At 48.0% G+C, this 12,545-nt stretch overlaps 1 protein-coding gene across 7 annotated transcripts in view; it reads left to right on the top strand.

The window, feature by feature from the left end:
- Positions 1–12,545, top strand: part of Epb41l4b (erythrocyte membrane protein band 4.1 like 4b) — a 151,197-nt gene that overhangs the window by 63,352 nt on the left and 75,300 nt on the right. For 6 of the 7 annotated variants that reach the window (NM_001355492.1, XM_011250068.1, XM_006538087.3 and 3 more), the window contains exons 7-14: positions 822–942; positions 2,566–2,653; positions 2,815–2,903; positions 3,214–3,283; positions 3,357–3,526; positions 6,446–6,555; positions 8,735–8,765; positions 11,479–11,512. In NM_001355492.1, coding sequence (NP_001342421.1) covers positions 822–942; positions 2,566–2,653; positions 2,815–2,903; positions 3,214–3,283; positions 3,357–3,526; positions 6,446–6,555; positions 8,735–8,765; positions 11,479–11,512 — 713 coding nt within the window. The remainder of the gene's footprint in view (positions 1–821; positions 943–2,565; positions 2,654–2,814; positions 2,904–3,213; positions 3,284–3,356; positions 3,527–6,445; positions 6,556–8,734; positions 8,766–11,478; positions 11,513–12,545) is intronic. The other variant, XM_030253675.1, reaches the window with a different exon arrangement.

Here is a 12,545-nt window from a genome sequence, read left to right as displayed (position 1 = left end):
AGTCTTCTGCTTTCCACATTCAAAACAAGTGCTGTGGCTCGCTGTCTCTCCAAGGAGAGTGCACCCATTCTTGAGGGTAAAATGGAGGCAGCAACTGGGCTCTCCTGGGTGGGCATGCAAGTCTGCGTGGTGATCCAGCCCCTCGGTGACATCTATGCCCGCTAGCCTGAAGCCCACACTTACGCTCTGGAGGGATAGGGCCACCTTGTCCTCCGGCCCAGGTTTTGCGGCCTGGCAAGAACAGGAGCCATGCAGTGCTCACTGGGCTCTTTCCTGGGCAGGCTCCTGTTGCTCTCCCTCTCTGGCACAGCAGCCTTCTGCCTTCTCTCCTTCTCCTTTCTGCTTGATTTGCTGCAGTTGCTCCTGCAGCCTGCTCACCCTCCTTTGCTGCTCCTGGATCCCTCACTTGCATCCTGCGTGCACCAAATTCTTCATCCACCCTCCCCCATCCCTGCAAACACTTAAGTGTAGCTCTGCCCTTTGCTTAACGAGAGCCCTGTGCAAAAGATGCTTACGGGCCGATCCTCGTTGCCTGCAACTGCCTTTTATTGCAAATTCCCACTTCCTGGGGAAAATGTGAGCCAGGCTTCCCTAAGTGGGAGAAGCATTGAGGAGAAAGCCAGTGATGACTAAGATGGCGGATTAGAATGACTCTTGGGGACTCTGAGGGAACCTGATAATGAGGGGGCTGTACATCAGGGGCGCTCGTGCTTTATGATCAGAAAGAATGCCTCTGGACTTGGTTCCAGTAATAACCCAAAGTGTTCAATGTCTCCTGTGTTCAATGTCTCCCGTTTTCCTCCCTTCTATGAACTGCACAGCGGAGCTAGGAGAGTGTGAGCTCCCGGAACACACGCCCGAGCTTGTGTCTGAGTTTCGGTTCATCCCAAATCAGACAGAAGCCATGGAGTTCGATATCTTCCAGAGATGGAAAGAGTACAGGTACCTCCGTGCGCCTCTCTCGTGGTCTGACCTGCTTCTTTTTTTTTTGTGCTGTGTGTTTGTCAGACCCTTCTGACAAAACTATGGCCTGCCTTCCGCAGCACAGTGTGCCTGAGAGGCTCAGTCAATGACCAGAAAGCCACAGCTCTGGGTTGTAGCCTCTCCTGTGCTTCACACCTGTTTCCCAAAGACCTGTGTGTTACCTTTTTCCTGAGAAATGTGCAAAGGTCAAGCCATGCTGCTTTTTGCCTTGGGAATACATACAGCTCCTGTCCGATTTGATCCTTGCTTGCTAGTAACACCCCAAGTGTGGGTAATGAGGAGACGCTGCGCTTATAAGGTCCTATTCTTCCCAAATAGAACTTTCTAGAACAGTAGTTCTCAACCTTCCTAATGCTGGGACCCTTTAATACAGTTCCTCATGTTGTAGTGACCCCAACCATAAAATTATTTTTGTTGTTTCATAACTGTAATTTTGCTACTGTTATGAATCCTGATATAAATATCTGTGTTTTCTGATGGTCTTAGGTGAGCCCTGTGAAAGGGTTGTTTGACCACCAAAGAGGTTGCAACCCACAGGTTGAGGACCACTGTTGTGGGCAAACCCTTTAGAAATACATGTGGAGCATCCCTACCTCCCAATGCCTGAATCTAAAGTGTGAAACTTTTGAACACCAACCTGGTGACACCTTTGAAAGGTCCATCCCTGGCTTCCCGAGGCAGGCATGAAATCTAATCATAGGAGCAGTCTTTAAATGTGGATGAAACCACCTCAAGGACCTCTCAGTTCTATGTAGCGGGTTAACGTGGCATAAATGATTTCCATGTTCAGAGTTGGGGCTCAACCCCCAGGGTGTCTCATTGTCTTCACACTAGTATTTGAAAATCTGAAGAAGGGAGAAAGAAAGGACCACAGACAGTGTGGGTCTCACACTTGGCCTGACACCCTGTGGTGAAAAAATATTCATCATTGAGACCATGTGACTGACATACAGTACTACATGTCCAGAAGTGTGCTCAGTGTACTGAGAGCCAGCATGACATATATCTTCCATGTCTCCCTTCTGCCACCATCCTAATCTAATGGATTTATTTTTGTTTTGCCTGGACCAGTAAGGCAGTTTCCCAGTGATTCACACATGCACGCATACACACATGCACACGTACACACAGGCCACAAACTACCCATTGATAATTCCTCTTGGAACTAACACTTAGTGTGACCTTTTCATGTCTCCCAGTTCCTATGATGACTTTTAAAATTTAAAAAATGTCATGATGTGTCTTCATCCAGTGATGGGGGAGTGTGCAGACGTACAGTCAATGTGCCCCGCCCACTCCTTCACACGCAGCCTGCTTTCTCCCAGAGGAAGGGCAGGGGGAACAAGCTTTTCCTTTGCTTTAGGCCCCTGCTCTTGTTTTCTTAGGTTATTCTAAGAAACACCATCCTGTGGTCTTCCATTTCCGTTAACCGTGGGTGCTTGGAGATTGTTTCCCATCCTTACAGACTTGCACCCTCCATTGCTATAACTATTGTGTGACCCTCTACCACATAACGGGCTTTTCACGCCCCTGCCGGTGTGTGAGTCCTAATTTACATGTGTCTCCATTGGTCTTTCTAAGGGGAAAGAGCCCTGCCCAGGCGGAACTCTCCTATCTGAACAAAGCGAAGTGGCTGGAAATGTATGGAGTGGACATGCATGTTGTCAGGGTAAGAACTATGTATGTTTGTTTCATTTTATTTTGCTGTTTCTGAAAAAAAAATGTATAGCGTGCCAACAAAGTAAATTTTGGTGAGGAAATTGTTTTTACGTTCTTCTCTGTGACGACCTGTTAGAACCCTCTACCGACTGTCACTTCGTTTGTTTGTAGGGAAGAGATGGCTGTGAATATTCTCTTGGACTGACCCCGACAGGCATATTAATCTTTGAAGGAGCTAACAAAATAGGCTTATTCTTTTGGTAATTTAGTTTTGTCTAATATTAAAAATGTCTTTTCCTATTTTCTTGTGTTGGAAAGTCTATGTGATGGATGATTTTGAGGGGAATTTGCAACACCCAGATTTGCTTTAAAAAAAAAAATCACACCATCCTATTGTGCTTGTGGATGTGTGGCCAGTGCACTGAACGTCTAGCTAATCGTATTTAAACGAATGAGTGATGATTTTCTTCTCTTACCAATCTAAGCTTTTATAAGTAGAAAGGAAACTGTTTGATGTGTAGACGGATTGGCTGTAGACTGCCCTTTTTAAAATGCTTTCTCTCTGACCAGGCCTAAGATCACCAAAATGGACTTTAAAAAGAGTAAACTGACCCTCGTAGTAGTGGAAGATGATGACCAGGTAGGTCTCGCTCCCCAGAGTCCTCCTTGCTGCCGCTCACTGGCATCCCTGTGACCTTTGCTCCCTCCCTCAGGGGCGTGAGCAAGAGCACACCTTCGTGTTCAGGCTGGACAGTGCGCGTACCTGCAAGCACTTGTGGAAGTGTGCAGTGGAGCACCATGCCTTCTTCCGTCTGCGCACACCCAGCAACAGCAAGTCCGCCAGATCTGACTTCATCCGGCTGGGTTCCCGCTTCCGGTTCAGGTTGGCAATTGCTTTATGACATGGACCATGTGTTTCAGAGAATGACAGCTCCTCTTTTGTGTATGAGTGTGGCAGCGGCCATTTGTGTTGTTTGCCCCGCCCCCACCTCCTTGCTAAGGACCATTATGACCTCTGTTGGTTTCCATCACTTTCCTGATAAAATGGAGCTGAGTTGGGGGTGAAGAGCCTGTATCTGAAGTGCTTGGTGCTGGGAGTGTTTGAGATGCTGATTTTTTTTCCAGTTTGGAACTCTTTGTGTATTTGATATTGCAAATATTTGAGCCTGGAGCCCGGAATGTTATAGATATATGGGTAAACGTTCATCAGTCTAATGACAAAATTTGCCAGGATCTGACCTATAGCTAGAGCTGTGTTGTCCAGTGCCGTGGCCACTGGTTGTGTGAAGCTGTGGAAGAGAATGACTGTTTAATACATTGAAAACTATAGTTCCTTGGTCTCATCCAGCCACTTAGCTGGTGTTCAGCGGCCACATGAGGTAGTGACTGCCTATGAGTAGAGCGGATACAGCACACGTTATCATTACAGGAGGTTTTGTTAGATGGTGCTGCACTGGAACTCTCACAACCTACTCTTTCTGAGAAGCAGCCTTACTGAAGCACATGCAGTGTCCCTGTGTGACCAGCAGCAGTAGGCTCAGACTCACATCCAGTGTCCCTGTGTGACCAGCAGCAGTAGGCTCAGACTCACATCCAGTGTCCCTGTGTGACCAGCTGCAGTAGGCTCAGACTCTCAAGCAGCCAATGAGCCCTAGAGTAGAGTAGCATCAGCCAGGCTGGCTCTTCCTTTGTGCTTTCTTTGTCTCCTCTCTCTTCTTCATATCTTCTAGGCACATCTAGAAGTTATGATCCTCCTGTCTCTGCCTCCCAAATGGATTATGTGTACCCCACACACCTGGCCTTGGTGCTTCTGTGTGTGTGTGTGTGTGTGTGTGTGTGTGTGTGTGTGTGTTGCTGTTTGCACGTCTTCCAGTGGAGTTATATATACATACATACATACATACATACATATATACATACACTCACGTGCATGCCTTGTGTGCATGTGTCTGTCGAGGCCTGAGACCAACGTAGGCGTCTTCCTCAGTTGCTCTCCATCTTTGTTTTTGAGCCAGAGTCTCTTACTGAATCTGGAGCTTGCTGATTGAGGTAGGCTGGAAACCTCCAAAGAGGTTTCTCTACCTCCCCAGTGCTAGCATTACAGACAGCAAACAGCACCTTGCTGTGTCCGTGGGTTCAGGGGATCTGAACTCAGACCTTCATGCTTGAGCCAGGACGTTACTGGATGAGCCATCTCCCCAGTACTAGTTCTTAAATTCCTCACCACTGCTGTCTCTTTTCACATGCCAATGTCAACAGTGTGTATGTGTGTGTGTGTGCGCGCGCGCGCGCGCGCTCATTGGCTCTGAAAAGAGCCTGAAGAAATAACTAATTGTCACATAGTTTTGCTTTTGAGTATAAGATGAGTGCATGAAAACGTCTGGGGCATCCGTGAGAAATGAAAGCATTCAGCTCTGTGCTCAGAGTCTGTGAGTGTGCACGTGTGTGTCAGACCTTGAAATGTGCATTTTGATTTTTTTTTTAAATTTCATTTATTTATGCGTATGGGTGTTTTGTCTACATGAATGTTTGTGCACCATGTGTGTGTGCCTGGTGTCTGAAGAGGCCAGAGAATGTGTCAGATGTCCTAAAACTAGAGCACTACTGTGTGGTTGCTGGGAGTCAAGTCTGGGCCCTCTGGAAGAACAGCCAGTGTCCTTACCCGCTTAGCCATCTCTCCAGCCTAGAATGTGCATTCTAAACGCCTGTTTGGAGTCTGAGAATCCGAGTTACATGATAGAGAACTCAGCTTGGTTTCGTAACCTCTGCCCACACATGGCATGTCCCTGAACTCTGTTTAAAATGCCAGGCGTGCTGCTCGCTTCAGATTTATCCACTGTGCGAGGAAATGGCTGTGTGCTTCTGTTTAAAGAACGGTCTTTGTTTGAATGTATTTCTTAAACGCTCCAAGGAAGGGGAAAAGAAGACCAAGTCCTTGAGGAAAAGGATTCGCATCACAAGGCCCCAGGAGGATGGAAATGTCAGCATGCAGAGGTTCGCAGAGCCGCTGCGGTCTGCCCGTATCCATGTGGATTTGGAACTGGGTGGGGAGGGCAGTCCAGGAGATTGCCAGAGTAAGCAGGCTTTTCCCTGCTGGGGAGAAACATTCCAGTTGGCTCAGACCTAGTGACCTTCGTTCCTCAAGGAGACATGAAAGAGGAAGGGTCGCTTGGAGGTGAGGCTGCCCCTTGGAGGCATCTGGAGCAGGTAGCATTTGGCTCCTTCCATCTGAGAAGCCACCAGGCAAGAGTAACTGGATTGGAGCAGGGAGGGGCTTATCAGCAAAACACAGCTCCCCTCCTGGAAGCTGCAGCTGCCTTCACAGTGGTGGGATCTGGAAAGCCTTTATGAAGTTAGAAACATTTCCTTCAGTGCATAGCAAGGGAAGCCAAGGTTTAGGTCAGGGGCTCTACTGCAGCAGCCTGGGAGAAGATGTTCCATGCTAAATGTCTCTACGGTGTTCCTTGAAAGGTTATTCTATGTCTAATCAATGTTCTCTTCATCAAAGGATTCAAGGACTCAGACCTACTTGGTTTGAGAAACCAAGTGGCTGATACTTACGTTGCAGGTTTTTTCCTTTGATAGACAGGGATTCTTGCCCCTGTGCCTGGCCTGGCAAAGGAGGCTGTATTTCCAAATAGGAGCTTTAAACTTAGCATGTCTTTACCAGGAGACTTCATGTTAAGTTGAAATACACACTGGAGCGCTTGAGAAGAAAAAAAAAAAAAAGTCAACGGCAATAGCCGTGGTATGCCGAGAGCTGCTGCTGGGGTTAATGTGCAACCAAATATTTTCTTCCCAGTGGACGGACGGAATATCAAGCTACACACGGCTCCAGATTGCGAAGAACCAGCACCTTTGAGAGGAAGCCTAGCAAACGTTACCCGTCCCGGCGACATTCCACATTCAAAGGTTGTACAGTGTTCCTGCCTTGCTGACACTTTACAGCGGGGTCTATGGGTCTGCTCTCTAGGGGCAGAACCTACCGCTCTTACCCTCTGGTGTTCAGAAGCTGTTGAAAAAGACCGAGTCTTTGTGCCCTCCAGTCTTCAATCTTTCTCCTGGTCAATGTGTTCCTTTGCCTCCTGTCTGTCTTCCTGCGAATGTGCCTCTCTACTTACTTTATGCTTGGACCTTTGCCAAGCATAGAGGGTACTGCATCCAATGTCCCCACTGCCTCCCCATTCCTGATGGGGACATGGGCGCATGCTAACCAGAATTGTGACCACAGAAGAATGGATGCCCAACCTGCAGGGACACAGTTCAGGTCCCTCATAGTTGGTCCAGATATACTCATTCCTGAATATAGCTGTACCCTGGACTTCTCCTCTCTTCCTGATCAGAATTCTTTGAACCGAATATCCCTCATTGAGCTGGCTCACACCTGTGTCGGGCCTGAAACCAGCAGAGTGTATCAGACAGTCCATGAGCATTCCTGACTTGATTCTATTTAAACTGGATTTCATAATCTTAGCTTGGAGCTCTGCATAGCTCATCTCTCTACATGGATTGCTACTCTGTCTGATACATTCCAGGTAGCTCTAAATTGTTTGTGCTTTTTTTTTTTTACAACAAGGCCATCACATATGGCCTCTGCTAACCTCCTATACTAGATAGGACTATTCTGGACAGTTTTCTGTGCATATCTTGGGATTTAATGGGCCTCTGTGGAGCCTTGCTTATATACCTTTGCCTCCTAGAATCTTCAGCCTTTTTCTCCCTCCACCCTGTTCCCTTCTCTTATGAGCCAACAGCTCAGTAGCATGACAGTCAACAGGTCTTCAGTCATCCTTGGCTGCTTTAGTGGAGGAGAATCCAGAAAATGTGGCCTTAACTAGGAAGGGCCAGGGAATGGGAACATGCTCAAAGGGATGAAGGTGACTGCAGCAGTGTCTAAGGGAACAGCAAGGGCTGAGAACTCCTGCAGAGCCTTTGCCTCCATTAGCAGAACTACACTTGGGGGTGGGTCGGGTGTGCCTGGGGAGGTTGTCCATTGTATTACAGGGGCCTAGAAACAGACCAGTCCTGGGAATAGCTTTCTAAAGAAAAAGCACTATTTTGATATATAGCTGTAAGCACCCAGTCCCCACAGTGTGTGCTCACACAAGGGGAGCAAGCATCTGGTGTAGCTGTAGAAGTGGAACATATGGCAGGACCCCAGTGGGTAGCTTGGGGCTGTTCTAGACTCTGGTTCCGAGACCCCCTCTCACCCTCCTTTCTGGCCTCTAGATCCTCCTTCTTCATTTATTTTATTGATGGTTTTTCTAGCTAGAGGCCTGGTATCATCTTTGTGAAGCTTTGAATGATTCTTTCCCCTGGCATGCCTTTCTTGAAAGGAAGCAAGGAGAGCCGGGGGTGGGGGTGGGGGGTATAGGCTTGCATGGTAGAGTGCTTGCCTAGCACAGATGAAACCCCTAGATTTGATCCCCCAGTTTTGCATAAACCTATAATCACAACTCTTGGGAGGCTGAGGGCAGGCGAGTCAGAAGTTCAAGGTCACCCTCACCTGCATAGTCTTTGAGGCTAACCTGAGCAACATAAAACTCTGCCCCTGTCAAAGGAAAAGTGTGTGGGGAGGGGGAGGGGGAGTTGGGGATATAGCTCAGTGGTAGCAAGGCTGTGGGTTCAATTTCCAGCATCACACAAAACGAAGAAATGTAAATTGAAGTATAGTTGAATAAATATTTGCCCCTTTCATGCAGGCTCTGCCTCAATAAAAATGCCCACTCTAAGTCCTTCCATAAATGCCTGCTGGTATTTCATCCTTCATCCTGTTATACTGCCTTTCCATCCCAGACTGAATTCTCCTCAGGAGCAAGGGCTCACCTGTGGTTGTCTCCAGTGTGCCTGCATACCAGTGCACCCAGTCCTGGGAGCCTGCTTTGAGAGTTGCCTAGAAACCTAGACGAAGCAACACAAGGTAGAGAGAGGGCTGTTCAGGTCATCAGGGAAAAAGTAGCTGGAGTTGAGGGCTGCCCAGCTTGAGATGAGGAGTGTACTCTGAGAGAGATGTCCCTGTCCAGTATCTCTGTGTGTTAGTTCAGGGTGAATGTTGGAAAGTTCTGCATAACTTTCTATTCTGCCTTTACAGCGAGCAACCCAGTAATTGCTGCTCAGCTCTGGTAAGTACCCCCAGCCGCCTCAGCACAGCTCCCCCCTCTAATTACCGTGTTTGTTTGCAGTGTTGACTTTCTCCTTAATACAATTAAACCCAGGTGACTCACCTGATAACTCTTTCTCCCTGTACTGCTGCCTGGCTGCCCCATCCTCCCAGCTGTCAATAAGCACACAACAGAATGTTCCAAGGCTTTCTTGTTGCAAAACAGCTGCTTTGTTTGAGTAGCACAGAGCTCTGTTTGTTGTCGCAGTGGTAAGGTGGCAGGCATGCATGCAGCATGTGCAGTAATGGTGTGGCAGGCAAAGGCAGGGACTGAACACCACCCTCCTGGGCAACAGGTGCTGCTGTACCCATTGGCTAGCAGGTGTTAGGAGACACTGGCCACCACCGGAGGGGCTGGCGAGATGGCCGAGTGGGTAGAGGCGCTTGCCATGCAAGCCTTGGGACTCATATTAAATCCTGAAACCTATGTAAAGGTGGAAAGAGAGACCTGACCTCCACACGGGCACCATGGCGTGCATATACATCATGCACATAGGCATGTAATAATAAGCCGTAAATAAACCACATACAGAGCTTCTGTGGAAACTGTGCCACAAGACTGAAAATCTCCAGTGTGGGACGTTGCAGGCTTCTTACCGGGGGACAGGTAGAAAATATTTTGAATTCTAGGCTCCGACATCTCTTTCAGAAATATTCAGTGCTGCTGTAGCAACAGTGAAGCAGCTGTAGACACTATGTAAACAAGTGAGTATGGCTGTTAATAAAACTTTATTCATAAGTACCAGTCCACCATAGTTGATCCGTGGATGGAATCAGCTGCTTCTTCTCCAGCACAGGTGTTCCTGGTCCTGCCTGTGTCTGGAACTACCTGACGATGTCCCTATTGGGCAAGAAAACCCTGCACCATATGAAAACATATATACACATGTGTGCTCTATGTCTTGGCGGGGGGGGGGGGGGCTCTAGCAGTCAGGGTCTCTGCAGATAGTGTGCTGAAAACTCCTGACATTTTTTTTTTTAAGATTCATCTATATGAGTACACTGTAGCTGTCTTCAGACACACCAGAAGAGGGCATCAGATCCCATTACAGACGGTTGTGAGCCACCATGTGGTTGCTAGAATTGATCTCAGGACCTCTTGAAGAGCTGTCAGTGCTCTTAGCCACTGAGCCATCTCTCCAGCCCTGTGACATTCTTTCAGTCAGGTTCTGCTTCTAATTCTTGGGAGTGGAGTGGAAGCTACAGTATTGCTTGCTTTCTTAGGAGATGATTGTTTTGTTTATGTCTCCCTGATAAGGTGACATTTCCCTCAGAATCTAGGGGGAGATTATATATTGGGAATGAAAACAAACATTAAAAAAAAAATCACCACACACACATACAAAAGTTGTCAGTAAATATACCCTTTAGGAACAAATGAGTTAATAACCACCGTTGGCGGCTGTTTAATGGCTCTTTCCAGCCTGTGGGGTCCTGGTGTGGAATTGCTAGGGGGGACCATGGATGGAGTTGTGCTGGGAACTGCAGATGACTGCTGGAAAAACAGCACCTTGTAGACCAGTTTATCCACCTGCCGAGGTCCGGCTTAGGAGGTCTGGATCACAGCCTGGCTTTTCTGCCAGGCCTCTCTGAAGACTAACTGCAGACCTGGTGTGAGACTCCGAACAAAGGTGCCTCCCTCCCCTCCTACTGTTAGAAAGACAGTAAACCCTGATTCCAGGCATGTCACCCTAGCAGCCACCCTAGCAACGGTGACTGCTCAGTAATTGCTCTGAGCTTCGGAGGTTTCCGATAGGTGCTGAGTTTGTGTCTTATGCAACAGATCTCTGTTTCTCTATGTGTGTCTGTCTATATGCCTCTCTGTGCATATACATACATTCCACACCCATATATTTATGTGTGTATATATGTTTATATATTTGCCAACCTAGTTCTAATTAAGATTCTAATCAAATTGGATCACACTTGAGTCCTGAATGTTTCCACAGACCCTCGGATTGCTTTTAATTCTCAGAGGGTGGTAAACTACAGTATTTCTTGCTTATGAATTTGGTGGGAAGAAAATAGGCTTTGGGTCTGAGCAGATGTTGAATCAACCCTGGCTTAGCCACTGAGTGGCCAGTGATCCTCAGTAAGTTTTCTCAGTCTCTCTTAAGCAACTCTTCCTTTGCCTGTGAATTGAGGTGGTAGGAAGCATCCTGCACGCCATCAATCTCTTATGGAGATTAAATAATAACAGGATAGAGGCTTGGCCTGAATGAACAGACATTCAGCACCAGTGCCCAGAGCAGCAGCAGGGTCAGTATGTGCGAGGGACCCATGTGCTGCGGCAGGTATCTTGAAGAGCTGGTACCTCTTCCTCCTGCTGCAAGAAGCAGAACTCGAGCTGTAGCCTCCGGGGCAGTGCCAGGGAGCTCCTGCACTAGGACCTGAAGCTGCTTGATTTGCCTCTGCATGGAAACCCACAGGTCACAGCTGCACCCGGGCATGTTCCTGGGATGTTTACGCTGGTGAGGCTTAAAGTGGAGAGTGAAAGTTGGTTCTGTGGTTTCCTTGATTATACACTTAACGTATGCTCTGGCAAGCTCTGGTGCCCAAAGCAGAAATTCCTATTTGAGTAGGGAGCCTGTAGAATTTGTAACAGCTGTCAAATAGATCCGTGCCTCCTTACAACTTTAAAAATGATGGTTTTTCTTTCTTCTTCTCCTTTCTAGCTCTAAAGCAAATCCTGAAGTCCACAATTACCAGGTGAGATGCTATGTCTGAGATGTTTGGAAAAGCGTCCTGAATTTTGTGTGATGAGCGATATGTAGGAACAATATGTGCTTGTTAGGTTTTGATTCGTTCTTCCTGCTGTCTTCCAGAAAACTCTAAAAAACAAATCCTTCTGTCCTGGCCCCTGCTCCCTCCCAGGCATCTGAAGTACCTGTTTTTAATCTTGTTAACCTGCGAGTGCTAAGGACGTGTAGTTATGTTTCTGGTTGGTCAGGCACAAGCTCTTAGCAACGTTCAAGTGCATGCCTTTGTGGAAGTGTGCTGCAGACCTTGAGAGCACGGGCCCTTGAGACAAGCATCCACAGGGGAGAGTTTGGTCAAGGATTTGGGAGACTCCACTTCTTCCTTCATTTGTCGTCTTGGACATGACTGGGCCTGGTGGGGGGCAAAAGTAATGAGAAAACTGCCAGGAAAGAAGGCTTGTTTGTTTGAGATGGTGTCTGGCTCTGGATGTTGTAGAACTCACTATGTAGACTAGTGAGTGCCAGTCTTTAACTCACAGAGATCCACCTGCCTCTGCCTCTCCGCCTCTCCGCCTCTCCGCCTCTCCGCCTCTCCGCCTCTCCGCCTCTCCGCCTCTGCCTAGTGCTGGGGATTAAAGGCGCAGGCCACCATGCCCAGAGATGGTTTTGTTGTTTGTTTGGTTGCTTTTTTTTGCTGTTGTTTTTCTTGGTCCTTCCTCCAGCCCCTTTTCATGGCAAGCCTGCTCACACCGAGGAGGGGGGGGGTGCGGCGTCATTTATCTCTCGAACCCATTTTGTCAAACATCAGGCCCAGGCATTCAGTCTCTCGGCCCAGTGTTGTGTTCCTTCCAAGCAGTACCAACCAGGGTCTATGCCTTCTACCTGCCTATCCACCTCTGCTGAAGCCCTCCATAGCCCACCCTGTCACAGCTGTTGTGGGTAGCCCTGTCTGGCCTTCCGCAGCCAGCCCAGACTCCTTCCATTTGCTTATGTCTCCTGTTGGAACCGGTGTTCAGTTCCCAGCAGCTACAGTGTAAGCAGTT

Source organism: Mus musculus, chromosome 4, assembly GCF_000001635.26.
Source record: "Mus musculus strain C57BL/6J chromosome 4, GRCm38.p6 C57BL/6J".
Classification (NCBI taxonomy): domain Eukaryota; kingdom Metazoa; phylum Chordata; class Mammalia; order Rodentia; family Muridae; genus Mus; species Mus musculus.
The sequence above is the reverse complement of the archived record's forward strand: the minus strand, read 5'-3'. Positions and strand labels throughout refer to the sequence as shown.